General features: G+C 27.0%; 1 protein-coding gene across 1 annotated transcript in view; it reads left to right on the top strand.

The window, feature by feature from the left end:
* The first annotated feature begins 564 nt into the window (after positions 1 to 564).
* LOC111684077 overlaps positions 565 to 16,987 on the top strand; it is a 105,844-nt gene continuing 89,421 nt past the window's right edge. Inside the window, exons 1-2 of the mRNA XM_046945168.1 lie at positions 565 to 1,119; positions 14,618 to 14,945. Of these exons, the coding sequence (XP_046801124.1) occupies positions 14,795 to 14,945 (151 nt within the window). The 5' untranslated portion in view covers positions 565 to 1,119; positions 14,618 to 14,794. The remainder of the gene's footprint in view (positions 1,120 to 14,617; positions 14,946 to 16,987) is intronic.

Below are 16,987 nucleotides of genomic sequence, written 5' to 3'. Positions count from 1 at the left end.
TTATCATCAGTTTTGGCATTATTTTTATGTTGATGACAAACTTAAATGTCAATTTATTTATATTGTGTGGTTTTTCAAGCTGCAAAATAAAAAAAATATTAATACAAAAAATTATAAATGAAATTAAAAAATATTGTGTAAAAAAAGTTAAAATAATAAGCAAATATATTATTGAAAAAAATATTTTAACAAAAAAAGTTTTTATAAAATAAATTTTAATAAAAAAGCTAAAATTTTGCAAAAAAAAATGCTTTAATGTTTTTCGCTTGAATTGAAGTCACAACAGTAAAAAATAGATAAAGTGATTAATGATTGAAAACCAGATAAAATAATGATTGAAAAAATGGTAAAATAAAGAAGTTTAAATAAATTTTAAATAAAAAATCTAAATAAAAATTTTAAGAATTTAAGCTTAATATAATAATTGAAACTGCAGAAAAAAAGTAAACAAAATAAATTTCTATAAAAATATACTTATGTTTAATTTTTGTTGTTTGTGGAAAACATAATTATAAAAAAATCGGTTTTTATTATGTGGTTTACCGTTAATAATTTTGTTTAAAATTTTCTAACATAAAAACTAATTATATTATCTAAATATCATGTAATAAGTTAAATACATATGTATGTGTGTATTACAAAAGTGTATGAAAATGTGTCATGTGTGTTTTATGCTCGAGTCCTTGTTTATTAATAATAGTCCAGTAAAATTGGAGAAAATTAATATTATATTATGAAATTTTTTATTAAATAATAACAATAAAAATCTTAGTTTTAACATACACAATTATAAAGCTATAGGTTCAGATATTTGAGATTAAAGTTCACTAAAATCATAACAGTTTTTAATACTAGACTTGCATAATTTGTTTTTAACTATTTAAAATAACTTTTCATATTCCCAATTTAACTGGACTAATAGTTGTGTATTTTCACAAGGACTCCTAACATTATGTAAATTTTAATTGCACTTCCATATCAACTCCTATTAATGTGTCTGTGCGTGTGTGTATTTTTTTTCACATAACTTCCTACATGTGTGCGAAATTGTGTTTTTTCTGTAACTCCCTTGTTGTCGTTATCCAAAAAGGCGAGGGCTCAACATACATGTTTTAATAAGTAAGTTTAAAAAATTAACTACTAGTTTCAACCTTGTTGGCAGTATTATTTGTTACTTTCTGTTTTGTTTTTATCTAAAACGACAATATATAACCATAATTTTTTAATGGCTGTTAAGCATAGAAAATAAACCACTAGACTATGAAAATTTGTTATAATGCTTACAATTTATTATTAATATAACAATTCTTGTACTTATTGTATGGTGGGTGGTTAGAGCTGTTATATATTTCAACAAAAAAATAAAAAATTAAAGTTGTCTAAATGTATTTGCATTTTAAAGAGGATTTATTTGCATTCTATCTGGAGGAAATAAAATTTTTTAAATGTCTTTTTTTAGAGAGAAATTATGAGAAAAGTTTTTAAAATATTATAATACACATTTTAACAGTCTTCTTTGTAACTTTATAAAATTTCCTCGTTATTTTTAAAAAAGTCTTATTCATAATAATTTATCAAAGGTTTATAGGATACATTTTTTGTACAAAATTGATTGATGGATCATAAAAAATATGCATTTATTTCAAACTACTCTGGTCAGTTAGTGTCTTTAAACATATTTTAAGAAATATTATATTCTAATGATCGCTGACATCGCATTGCCCAAAAGACTAATGCAATATTTATGCATAATAAAGTTATTGGTGGTGTGGAAAATGTGCGTAATAGGCCTAAAGAAAGCGATTAAAATCTATACGGGGGAAATCTAAAACCATGAAATTTCGACAAATCTACTAAGAAGGAATTTTTGGAAATTTTAATATTTGATAGGAGAAAATGTATAATAAATGTGATTTTGAAATTATTTTATTATTTTATATTGATTAAGCAATATTTTGAAATTGTGTTATCATACCTTTTATGAAAATTTTTTTTTACTACTTCATCTGCATATCTGCGGCTAAAATATCGATTTTGGCGACACTTTTTGATAGACCGAACATATTTCAAAACCAACTTAAGTGTACTATTCTACAGGAATGTTCTGATATATAAACATAATTTGACAGATTTTGGATTGACTATTAATGCGTAAGAGCAAACACAAAACTTTTTATTTTTTGTAAATAATAATTTATCTTTTGTTATAATAATGATTTTATCTTTTGTAAAAAATAGTGTTAAAATTTTCAACGAATTTAATAAAACTCCGCTCAATTAATATTCCGTTTATAACTTGTATAATGAGAAATTTTAAGTCTTATAGCTTTCATGGTTTTCGTAAAAACCATGAAAAAAGGGTACTAAAGTTTAAAATCGGAAAATTCATAGTATCATCACATCTAAAAGGTCAAGTATATAATTTTTATTTTTGAACCAAATGGAGTATGCAAAAAAAGTTATTTGATTACAAAAGAAAAATTTTTGGAAAAAAGTGCATCTTTGGATAATAATAAATACACTTTTTACACATTATAAAAGTGTAAAATTATGCTCATTCTGATTCATTTATTCCTATTAAAACAATTATTAAAGCATGATTTTCTATAAATTCTACAGTTTCTGTAAAAGATTTCGCCTCAGAGGAAAGAGTTAGAATTTTGAAAAAATTACTACAGCATAGTAATCACTGATACAGAAACCTTCTAAAAAGTTGTGATATCACTAAAACGGGAAACATTTTGTTTTTTAAAACGAAGCCTAATAACTAACTTTTATATCTTCCATAAAATCCTATTTTCAACATAAATTGTTTTAATTAAGAGCAATAATTTAGTTACGATGAAGGAAACTAGATTTATCAGATACAATTTTCCTTTTCAAACATTGGCTTGCAAATCATCAAAAGTGTATAAGAATAATTGCTACGAAAAAGTAAAAAATCTTAATATAGAGATATTTAAAAATACACATATGTAACGAATAAAGATATCGGTACAAAATTTTGTCTTTTAAAAATAATATCTTTATCATTTATCTAATTTTTATACATAAAAACGAAATTTTTAAAGCAAAAAATTGTATTACAAAGAGCCAATGAACCGAAAAATACAACGATTTCCATTTATGTCTAACCAGATGGTGACTCTATTTTGTCTTTGTAAACGAGGGTGAAGACAATCGTCACTGGTTTCCCCTTTGTTTAGAATAATTGAAAAACAAACATAAGCTTTTTTGTTGTCTATTCGTAATCTATGAGGTGACGATTGACATGTTAAAATAGCTAGTCATCTAGATGGTCTGTGGAAATTAATTAAATCAAAATATTTTTCAAAATTTACCAAGTTTGGATAGGGCTGTTGAGGGCAGTGTACGCTTAAATAAACCAATTTTTATACCCTACGTCAATTTAGTGGGTATATTGCGTTTGCGCTGATGTTGGTAACATACACAAATATTCGTCCGTCCGTCTGTGCGCAAGGTACAGGTCGCAATTTTTAAGAAAAATTGGATGAAATATAACCGTATCACCCAAATACTTAGGGCCTTTTGGCTTATAATTAAGTTAAATGATCTGTTACGTCAACAAAAATCGTCAAAACTTAGTTTTATAGAACTTTAAATGAGACTACCAATACCAAGGAGTTTTGAATTTGAACTCATTTAGATGATTTGATTTTAGGTGATTTAAAAAAAACAAAATTAATACCCGAAGAACATCTTAGCTTCAAACATATGAAATTTCTTTTGCGATATAGCCAATTTTATCGTGTATTAAAGAACCTATTACAAAACTCACATGTATGAGTACACATATGCCATTATTAGTGTATTTTAAAGTAATGAAGACAGTATACAGTAGTCATTGAAAAACTCATTATCAAGTTAATGCTGTACACTTTATTCTAGAAAATCATAAATCAACTTTCCTATTACATTTTTAATATTTTTCTGATGAACCTTAACTGCTGCGTAATATATTAAAAGTTTATTTTAAAATTTTATGAAAACAAAATCTTAACTTCTTTGGAAAATCAGTTTTCATATTATTCTAAATTAATTTCTATATAATTCAATAATAATCTAACAACATATTGCAAATTTAACTCTGTAAATAAATATTGACTTTCCCGGAAAGAAACACAATATTTACAACACAAATGGTGGTTAATAACAAGCAGAGGTTATTAACTGGTCATTAATAAAGTTGTATTACAAAGTTGTATAAAAAAGCTAAGAAAATGTTACGGTTATTAGGTATTTACAAAATTCGCAGAAATATATAGAATAAATTACAATACTATAATGTAAGAAAGGGAAAAGTTTAGTCGTATTTTATTGAAAATAGATAGATTTTAGCAATTTGGCAAATAATATAAAGCACAACAAGTATGAATGTGTAGTCGGGCATAATCGACCATATGATATCGTACACCAGTCTGTACGATATTTTTACTAATTGTTTATACAAAAGGAGATTTTCTACAAGAGGTCTCATAGGGGAGTAGGGGTAAATATGGGCCTATCCTTATAAATGTTGGTAGAGGAATTAACTTCAAATTTAAAGTTATTTGTGTAGAATTTAATCGTGTTATTAGTGTTTATATGTGAATTTTGATCTTCAAGTCATTTCTGAAAGTGAGTTTCTATGGGGGCTATGGTCAAATTAGGTCCGTTCATTACAAAATTCTGTAGTGTCATTTAGAGTTATATAAAACTAAGTTTTGTCCTTTTTAGCTCACATAATAGAAAACTTAACGTAAGTATGAAGTTGCTAGGCAAAGTAATGGATAGATTTTAACCATTTTCAATAGCTTTCGTCCTTGGGAAATAAATATGCGCCAAATTTCATGAAATTATCAAATTGGAACCTGTAGCGTGCGCACAAGGTTTACATGGAGACACAGACAGACAAGTGGATGGACAGACAGACAGACAGACAGACAGACAGACAGACAGACAGAAAGACAGACAGATAGGTGGACAGACGGCCAAAGCTAAATTGATGCAGAAAGTGATTTTAAGCTGATTGGTATACTTTAAGATGGATGTAGGACTAACATTTTTGGGTGTTACAAATATTAGCACAGACTCATAACATAACACCCTCCCCGCTATAGTAGAGTAGGTTATAAAAATAGAAAATTTAAGCAAAAAAAATTTTTAAAACGCCTTAAAAAAATCAACAAAAAGACCTTTCATCACATTAATATTAAAGCATATTAAATTTTTGTTAAAAATGTCATTAGATTTTCAAATAATTTTCTCAAAATGTCAAAAAATGTTATTATTCCTAGAAATAAAAACATATAAGAAACAAAACTTGTAAAGAAAATTTTAACAAAAATTGTTTTCTTATGATGAAATGTTAAATCAACTTGATCTATACTTTGTTCTCCCCCATAACCAAAAAGAAATATTTGAATACAATGAACATTTTTATCATATTGTAGGAGTTTAAAACTTATTGTTAATACAAAAATTTGTCACAAAAGGGAAGTTGGTAAGAAAGCTGAGAAAATAAAGAAAAGGGTTAGAAAATCCAATAAATGTATAAAAATTCTAGGAAAAAGGCATGTGAAAAAAAATATTCCTGATAAAATGATAAAACATGCTAGTTGCCAACTGTTTTTTTTTTTTATTTTAAAATATGATAACGATAAAATAAATACATGATGGATAAAATCTGGTGGCAAATGTCATACTTATAAAAACAAATACACATACACATTTACATTTACATTGATACCGAGAAATTTACATATTTTTCATACAAATACACATACTTTTTACACACAAATGTCATTTTAATGAATATTGATGATGAGGAGCAAATGATGATGGTATTATGTAAATTTTATATGTATATTTTTTTCCATAATAAGAATTTAATATTTCCCCTTTTTTTAAGGAGAAATTTTGTTATATTTTAAATTAAATGGATTATGGGTAAATTTTATCCTGTAACATAAATCATGCGAATTATGCAAAATCCTTATTTATTTAAAACACTTGCTTAGCCAAGTTCTGTTTTTTCATCCATTTGTGGAAGTCCTTCATTTAAATAATATATATAATTGAAATACATATCATTATTGAGATAATACAAATGATTGTTATATATAGTTTTTCATCAAATAATTTTAAAAATGTTTACCATGTTCAATAGGCTTCATCTTGTACGTTACGTACATTATCTTGTACAAAAGTTTTAACTGGACAGTAAATCAGACAGACGCAAGGACGGACATGGACTTAATAGACCCAGAGAACGATTCTAAGCTGATTGTTATACATTGTGCGTAACAAACATCATCAAACATAAACTCAATATACCATCTCTACTAAAGTGGTGTATGGAAAAACAATTAGAATATTGATAAGTTAGTGCGCAAAAGCACTTAAGTAGAGTTAAACGAAAGCCTATATTAGCGGATATAATGTTTTGTCAATTTTACTCGAAGTTGCTTTTGGATAGAATTAAAGATATTCAAATCATAACCCTATTACCAAAGTAAAGATTTGTGGTAAATCAATCCTATTTTATCTGACTAAAGCAAACCTAGTGGTTTACTTTTGTTAGATCAGTTGCCTGACAATAAATATTGTATGTTTCGAACTGCACAATGGAAATGCACTATTTGCTTCTGATACGAACTCTGATCTTTAGGTCTCCCTTTGAATTATTAAGGGGTAATGATTTCTGGTCCAAAGCAGGGGAAAGTTTGTTAAGGATTAGGTAGTTAATAGATAGATAGATAGATAGATAGATAGATAGATAGATAGATAGATAGATAGATAGATAGATAGATAGATAGATAGATAGATAGATAGATAGATAGATAGAAAGATAGATAGATAGATAGATAGATAGATAGATAGATAGATAGATAGATAGATAGATAGATAGATAGATAGATAGATAGATAGATAGATAGATAGATAGATAGATAGATAGATAGATAGATAGATAGATAGATAGATAGATTAATATATAGTTAGTTAGTTAGATAATTAGTTAGTTTGTTATTTAGTTAGTTACAGGAAGACCTAGAATTTTTCAACAATGGTTATTAAAACTTGTTTTTTATGGAAAAGATGTGTAGTAAACCACTGTTAACTTTAATAGTGGTTTTTGCATGAGGCGGTTTAAGTTTAATATTTGAATTTAAATTTTTATTTCTTTTGTGCTAGAAGTGATATTATCATAATAAGACTACAGCAAATTTTGATAAACTATTAACCAATCTCCCTTTAATACCCCTAGATTATTAAAAATAACAACAATCATTAATTTGATTTGTATTTGCAAAAAATACCCCAACTATAGTAATAAAAACAACAGTACAATCAACTCTACAACAGACTCAAATATCAATAAATAGGAATTAAAAAGCTACAAGAAAAAAATCAACATATAACAATTTAGTTGTATTTAATAGAAATTTACTTTTACCGGGAAATAAATTGTGTTTGTTAGTCGTTTTTGTACAGCAGCAGCAGCAGTACACAAAACAAGCTAAGCAATCATAAAATTTATTTTACTACATTGGCAGCAGCAGCAACAACAAGAAAAAAACACATGAAGCTAAAAGCCAAAATACTGAGTTTCCATCATATAACCAACAATTAATTATTTTTGTGCAATTGACTGAAATTTATGATATTTGATGAACTAAACAAGCAAAAGTAAGCAAAAAATTAAGGTTGACCAAAGGTATAGGGACAAAGATCATAAAATTTATTTAAACAAAAAAAAAAAAAAAAAAATCATTATAAAACGGTATTAATTGTGTAATACAATTCAATATAAACAAATTTAAATTCAATCACTTTATGAATATTTCGAATTTCATATAATTTTCTGAAATTCACGTCCATATTTTGTTGTCCATTCACATTACATACAACAATACACAAAACTATTAATATTAGTGAATTCTGGTAGCAACCACAATAAAATTGCCAAATTGAAATAACTGCTAAAACAACAGTAATAAAATGCGGAAAAATGTTAGTGAAAGGGAGCGCAAAAAACGAAAACAAGAAATTAGAACACATAGAAATATCAATCTTTACAAATGCGATACAAACGTAATTGATAATAATTGTATTGAGGGCAAAAGCTGATGCTAAAAACCACAAAAAATATTAAAAGCGGTTGAATTTGTTGTGTAGTGAACATATACAAACACACACACACATGTCCCTACACTTAAACATATAAATATAGCGAGAAAGAGAGTCAAAACAACAAAAGCAACATAATGCCTAATTACCACATTTGACTTTTATACAAATACACTTGTATACAACACCCCTCATCCCACTTTTTACACTTAATATTAAGTTCATATCATTTCCCACCAAAAACAAAAACCAAATGAGGAAAGGGAAATCAACCACTCAGAATTTAATGCCTAAGAGCCATCAATGTTTACAGGGCATTATTTGTTGGGGAGATTTTTTTTTATTTTCATTTGTTTGTTTGTTTTTTCGGTGCAGAGAGGAGGGTAGCCAAATAAAAAAGGATGTCATGAGAAAAATGTTGTCTTGCCTACCACTACACTGTTAGTTCGTCCGTTCGTTCGTTTGTTTGTTTGCTTGTTCTACATTTTGCCTTAAAATTTGTATTGGGCAATAAATATTCAACTGTAGAATTGTTGTAGATTTGTTCAAGCCGATACAGCGCATTCATTGATGACGGCATTTAGCTATTTATCTTATTTTAGTGTTTTCGCTGGTTTGTATTGGCTATGTGGGGAAAGGAGTTTGGTAAAATAATTATGTTTGGGAGGGCAAAAATTAAGTACATAGATATTTTTTTTCATTTAAAATATTATTCAATTTAGAGTTTAAATTAATGGCAAACATTTTTGTGAAAAATGTGGGCTAAATTTGAGAATTGGTGGGAGGGAATGTTAGAAGACAGATATTTGAATTATGCTGTGTGATAGTATAAAATATGGAAAATTTACTTAGATATCGTGAAGATTTTTAATGAATTATTGAAAAAAAAGCTAAAGGTTATTTTGTTTAAATATAGTCTTAAGAAATTACACCTACTTTTGCTTAATTTTGTTTCAATTTGACAATGCTTTAGGAGGATCGTTTTTGTATAAAATAATGGTGAAAATCCCTTTATTACGATTTATGAATAGAATTTTTCAATGTTCAGAAACGTTTATTCTCTTGAATTTTCTCAGCAATACTCTCGATCGATATAATCCAAACTAGAGTTCTATAGTTAAAACGAAAATTCGTCATTTCGACTTTTTGTATTTAGTTGACTTTTTGCATTTTATGCTAAGTCGATTTTTCGACTTTTTATTTAGTTAAGGCCGACTTTTAGACTTTTAGTATTTTATAAATAGTCGACTTTTCACCTTTTTTCGACTTTTCGACTTTTTTCGAATTTTTCCGACTTTTTTCGACTTTTCGAATTCCTTTCGACTTTTTTCGAGTCTTCGCCTTTTCCGACTTTTCGGGTTTTTTTCGACAATTAGATTTTTTCCACTTTTGAGTATTTTCGATTTTCTCGACAATTTTTTTATATTTTCGAGTTTTTTCGACTATTCTACAGTTTTTGACATTTTTCCACGTTTTTAAAATTTTCGACTATTTTTTACTTTTTCCTACTATTTTCGAGTTTTTGACTTTTTCCGAATTTTTTCGACTTTCTTCGATTTTTCGACATTTTTCGACTTTTATTTACAAAGCCGACTTTTCGACTTTTCTCATAGATGATAGTCAAGTTACCGACTTTTTTGGAACAAAATAGTAGACTTCGACTTTTTCACTTTTTTCGATTATTCGAAAGTCGATTTATACACAGAGAAAACAGATTCGTTGTGATAATCGAATTTGTTTCCAATCGAATTTAGTCGGTTCTCACAACTATACAAAAATTCGATTGCAACTATCGTAAAATTTGGTTACTATAACTGAATATATGGTGTACACAATTTTTTTATTTATTATTCGGTAATCTGTATTGAAATTATTGGTATTTGTAACTGAAATATTATTAATTAAAAAACAATTTGTGGATCGTGTGTATTTTTAAATCTATTTTATTTTGTTTAAAATATTTACATTACAATATGTATAAACTTACAAAACTTATATATAAATATAAAATAAGAACTTCTTCCCTTTAGTTTTAAGATTTTGATGGTAATAAACATAGTTTTTATGTGTCACGGATTTTGCTTCTCTTTTTGTCCAAGGAACACTAGCTTTTCACGCCTTAACGCTGCTGCAAAATTATTAAATATTATAGAAACATAACATAAGTAAAATAGATTTTAAGATATAAAACATTTAACATTACCTTTTTTATCCAAATTTCTGCATTAATTTATTCCCAAATATAAATCGATTTTTTTATTTTAAATAATAAATTTGTTTTATTTTATTTATTTTTGTATACGTCAACTATAATTACCAATTAATTGGTTGTGAACATCGAATTTGGTTCCTTTAACCGTAATTAAATTTTATATAATTTTTTCAAATGATAATTGATTGCAGTGCTCAATATTTTATACTTTTAACAGTTTTTCGGTCACAACAACTAATATTAGATGTTCTTACGTATTAATCCAAAATAAAAGATGGTTGCTTTTACTGAATTAAGAAATAAATATAATAACCGATACAATTCAGTTCAAATTATTAATTTGGAATTTGTTACAACCACAATTCGATTATTATTATACTTTTTTAATACTGAATATAAAAAATCAGTTAATTATACAGTTTTTCTATAACAGGGATACAATTGTAATTAATTTAACTAAATATTTATAATGATAATCGATTTTCAAACGATCTGTTTTCTGTGTGTAGAACCCTAATTCAAACATACAAATTTGGATCTAGCTTCTAAGAACACCTGGAAATAACAGCGTTTCCTTGTCCCCTTTAAATGATTTGCATTCGCCTGAATCCGTTCGTTTAATTGTGTAGTACTAGTAAAGCCATTTGTTTTTAAATAATATATTCCTTCATATGAATTTCGAACTTAATCATCTAGAAAAAACTTCTTCTCCAGCTTTAGAATTATAGAGATCCTGATAAGCAGTTCCATTAATTCTTTGAGTTGAATATTATTATCTACAAGATGCACGTTCTTCTGAATAGATGATAAGCAACAGTATGTTGTGATATGTAAAACTGTCTGTTATCTCAATGTAGATCGCACAATCCCAATTTATGCCCGTAAATAGTTCTTGCTGCACTTTTTATCCAACAGATTTTACTGGTCTACAATGAAATCATCCTTTAGGAAATAAAATAGAATTGAAGAAGATATTAATATCTATCATATCGATTTTCTGAAGTATTAAAATTTTTGCATTAATAGTGGCCGTGGACGTTATGATAGTTCACAAAAGTGTCATTATATCCATGGACATGGAAAGAAATATAAAATTTCAGAAGTTTTTACTTTTTAAACATTCATTAATATTAATACAACCAGACGTATGAGTAATATGTAATTTCTTGAAATTTGTTTTGCATACTGAGGCGTAAGATTGATTATTATTCTTCTAGATGGATTTATAAGAAAACAATTCAAAACTTTTATTAATATAAAAAATGTCCTTTTATTTATATTAAAAATATCCTACAAAAATCCAAAAGAATAAATATTTTCTTTTAATATTGAAACTGGATACAAAATTGTCCAAAAAATAATTTGGAAAATATTTTAACATCTAAAATTTTTTAACTCAAAAGTTTCTATTTTTTAAATATTCATTAATATTAGTACCACCAGACGTATGAGTAATATGTAATTTTTGAAATTTTTTTTACATACTAAGGCGTATGGTTATTATTCTTCTTGATGGATTTATAAGAAAACAGTTCAAAACTTTTATTAATTGTTTAGAAATTGCATGTGTATTTAATAATTTGTAATTTTCCCAGCAGTGGGACGTATGAGTAATTTATATATTTTTTTCTTCAATTTTTTTATATTTAAAATTTTTTAAAAGCTTTTTTTTCGGAACGTTTTCAAGATTAATTTTGTTCAAGCGAAAAATAAACGCATTTTTAAGTATTTTTTCTTTTTAAAGTAAATTTTTAGTACGTTTTTTTTTTTTTAATTTTACTACATAACGTATGATTAATATTAATAATGACTAGTTTTGTTAAAATTTATATAACTTTATAAAATTATTCTCAATTTTTATAAAATAAATGCTGTTCATCTTTTTAAAACTTAAATTATTCAAAATTTTTCTTTTAAATACATAAGTATTTACTTATTTCAATATCTCCTTATTAAATAAAATTAAATTAATAATAAATCACTACAAGATCTCCACAAACCTTCATGTTAAATTTCTTTTAACAATTTCATTTAATTGCCTCCCGCTTAAATGTAAAGGCAGTGTAGGGGTTTATTAAACTCCAATAACAATTAAACAACTATGATATTTAAGCTTTAAATGAAATAGTAACGAATGATTTAAACAAACGGCAATAATTAAACGAGCTGCGTGTGCTAACATTTCCTCGAGTTATGTTTACAAAGTGATGAATTGATGTTGCCTCTAAAGCACATAGACAGATAGACAGACAGACAGCAGTTCACAAATACATGTGTAGGAGCCAAACATATACGCAGGCTTCAAAATATACACACACATACATATTTACAAACATAAATATAAATATCTGGATATAAATAGCTTAAACAGCTAAGGGCGTTATTTACCATATAAAGTATGAGTGTAAAATCTCAAAATTTTGAATGCTTTGAATGAAACTATAAAATAAAAATTTGGTTTCTATAGCATTCCCACTCATTCCACTAAGCTTTTGTGTGTCCCTTACTGATTTATAACTACTAATAGCAAAGTGTAGCTTTAAATTGCTATGTATAGTTTTACACAGCGTTAGACATGTTTTCATTATTTGTATAACAAATGCAACAACATAAATACTTATACATAGACCATGTTAAGACTTTAGAGAACAATGATGATGTTCTGTAGAAAAAAACCCACACACACATACTATAACTACAAATGATGCTTTAGTCTTTTCTATTCGTTACTTTTAGTTTTATTTGCTGCTACTATAGCTTCAAGTTGTTATTTATATCGTTGGTATTGAAAATTGAGACTGTAACTAGAGCAACAGCACCATCAGCCAGCCACAGCACTTCCAGTGGTAGTGGCAATTAATCTTAGACATAAATGTTGTAAAATTTATGAACCTCTAAATCAAGCTATAGACCGAAAATGTTTTAAAACAAAACGAAGTAATACTATACATTTAAAGAACAGTATGGCAAGGAAAGTAAAATATTCAGAATTATTTGAATCGGAATATCGAATTTTGAATATTTTCAATATCAAGTAATAATGATCAATGGAAAATATTTGTTAAAATTTATGGTCGTTAATGAATTAAGCTATTATATGTCGGACCGTTTATCCTTTTGTCTGTCTGTCTGTTTGTCTGTTTGTCTGTCTGTGTGTCTGTCTGTGTGTCTGTCTGTTTGTCTGTCTGTCTATCTGTCTGTCGTTCTGTCTTTCTGTCTGCTAAACCAAGCTGCTGTAAAATGGAAACAGAAAAATACATAAACGGATATGACTGTTTATCTGTTTGTTTGTCTGTCTGTTTGTCCGTCTGTATATCTGTCCGTCTCTCTGTCTGTTTGTCTGTCTGTCTGTCTGTCTGCCTGCTAAACCATGCTGCTGTAAAATGGAAATAGAAAAATACGTAAATGGATATGACCAACTTATTAAATTTTACAATATAATTAACAAAAACTAACTCTTTATATTTCGACCCACAGTTTACGACATCAACTACAAAATAGTGCCTTCATTTTGTTGTGTTTGTAAACTTTAAATATTTATACTTAAGACAACAACAACATAGCAAAAAACTAATAAGTAAAAAAAACTGATCACATAATCTTTTAAACAATTTTAACACTCTGCTTCAGCAAAAGAATCCCTAACAGCAAACTCAACTTCACCAAAGCAATGATGAGCATTAAACTCTAATAACGCGTATCATTCTGTCCCAGTAAAAGTGATTAATTGTAGAGCAAAATTTTTTTGTTAGCTTTTTTCCTCGTATTTTTAATAATAATATTTTGCAATAAAAAACTTATTATTTGACATAAACTTTAATGTGTTGAAAAATGGTTAAAATTTATTTAGGAAAACGTTTATGAAATTCAGCAAAATATTTAAAGAAAATTTGAAATAAACAATTTCGTTCTTTTAAATATTCATTAAATTATTTGTATAAAATTTTTATTAAATTTAATTGATAGAACAATGCAATCAACTAGCGAACTTAAAATACTTCTAAATAATTAATTTATTTATTGCAAAGTAAATTTACAAATTAAAAAAAAATTTTTGGACTATGTCTGTCTGTCTGTCTGTGTAATATTTTAAGACTGATTTACACCTTTTTTAGAATTAAATTTAAATGCTTTCAGAAAAACTCTATATTTAGTTATAAACTATTCCAATATGTAAATTGACCCGCCACTTCGTTTTAGTATATGCATTTAACCTCAATATGTATATTCATTAAATGATTTAACAAAAAATTTTCTTTATCCTTTTCTTTTTAGTAATATAAATATTTTAAATGTTTTATAAATTTAACAACTAAATGTGGGAAAACTTGAAATAGTGACAAACTAAAATTATGTTACTAAAAAATATAACTAACTAAATACAAATTTAATACCTGCCTAATAAAACAAAAACTATTTCCAATATAAACATCAAGGCGAAATCCCAACAACATGAGTTTTGAACAACATCATCATCAACACCAACAGCAGCAGCACCAGCATCAACATCATCACCATTATCATCATCAGCAGTATTTTAGTTTGCCAATGCCAAGTCAGCAGAATTTTTGGTATATTATACATCTAATATTGTTTTTAATAGGTAAGTGTGAACAAAATTGTTTTGTTTTTAATTTATTTAAAAGAATTTAAGAAAAAAATTTTATTTAAAAACTTTTCCTTGGTTTTTCAATATAGAATACTAGGTCCATTTTCTCCCAGTGTTCTGTCGTTTACAGTTATATTCTTGCCCTATAAACAAGGTTCAATCTACTAATTTCTTTTTAAATTTCTTGTGAAAAGACAGATGTTAATTTTAGTCCAATAAACATTTAGCTCTTCTATCTAAAAACCATCATCAGAGCTACTTCGCACCTGAATACACAAGTAATTTTTTTTACATACATACAGTAGACTGGTCTAAGTCCATTCTCGGTTAGGGCCTTCAGTGAAGCGGACATAAAAGATCAAATAATAAATTATTTCTGCCTATTTTGGGAGAAATACTTCTTAACGGACTTTCAATCCATTCAAGAACCAATTTCAACAAAAAGTTTTGGTTGAATACAGAGATATCGAGTTCTAAAATATTGCATGACATGTGCTTCACATTAGAAGAAGCTTTTAACGGAAATGAAATAATATCTTTTTTATGTCTGACCTAATCCATTAGATATGTATGGTGATAATATAGTGTGCTGTAATTACGTTTCCAAATAGGACAAAAATTGTTTTTTTTTTTTTAAACTTCAGAACACGATATCTCTAATGCAGAAAATCTAAGGTCAGATTTGTCAAAAGTCTCAGTGCGGCTCAATCTTTTGACATCTTCAAATAATGCCTGCAATAGAGTAAAAAAATTTAACAATCAATCTTATAAATGTACTTATTTTAATTACAGCATATATCTTATATTACTGTAGTACAATTTTTTTCTTAATTCTACAATAATGACTATAAATCAAAACATTGTATATAAGCTAATCTAATTCCTCTTTTATTCTGCTTAAAAGTTATTTGATACTAAATTTTTATTTAATTCCCTTATTGTTGGAATTAATCCCTAATACTAAATGTCAAATGTGCACTTAAATTTAACTGTCATTAAAATCTAAATACAACTTATAGGTCATTTCGAAAAGACTTCTATAGACAAGCACCTTGAAATTTATATCGTATTAGAAAATATTTTAAAAAGAAATTGTCAATAACTACAAATCAAAAGTAATAGTCTCATATAAACGAATAAATGATACCTTACTTCTCATACAAATTCATTTTATATAGAGAACTGGGTAAACATTGGAGTGATAGGGTATGTTTTAATACAAGGCAATATACATACATTTACAACAATCAATAGCCTTCCAATTAAAAAAGTGTAAAAATACATATTGAAACTTTTGCAAATAAATCGAATTCAATACAGTGAAGTGAAGTGAGCAACGGAGTATGTGTACTTATTTTTAAACAACAAACGACAAGAACAACAAAATCCTTATACTTCAACACTTTTAATCCCACTCACATTGCTAACAAATCCTCTTACAATTAGACCATGGCCTTTTGTGTAACACTAATGTGACATTTAAATACACCATTAAACCTAGCTGGATTTTTTCAATGACAGTTAAGAGAAAGAAAGAGGAACAAAAATAATTCACAAGGAAATGTTGAAAAGTACACATGTACGTTTTCATTTACTACCGAAGTGACATAACTTAAAACTTGTTTTTTTCCACAATTTATATTATTTTTTATATGACACTTGTGTAAAAAGAAATGATGCGTACAACAACCAGAAAGAGGTCTTTCATTAACTACTAACTAACTAACTAAATAACTGACTGACTAACTATTGAGTTGCGTTATCATACGCTTGATTCAGATTATTTCAGTCTCGTGGGAGCTAGGTCAAGGGAACATATTTGTATGTATTTGGCCAAATTGGGTCCATAATTTCTACAATGTTTATGTGTAAAGAACTTTATTGTCTTTTTTAACAAATTTTGGGGCCAAATAAGTCCTGATCTTTATTTAAGTTTGGCACGATCATCAAGGCTTACATGAAACTTAATTGCGAGCCTTTGGGCTGTCCCCCCGGGCATATTATCCTTGATGACAGATCCCATCTTGATGTATTGC

Source organism: Lucilia cuprina, chromosome 2 (genome assembly GCF_022045245.1).
Source record: "Lucilia cuprina isolate Lc7/37 chromosome 2, ASM2204524v1, whole genome shotgun sequence".
NCBI classification, from domain to species: Eukaryota; Metazoa; Arthropoda; class Insecta; order Diptera; family Calliphoridae; genus Lucilia; species Lucilia cuprina.
This window is presented reverse-complemented; position numbering and strand designations above follow the sequence as displayed.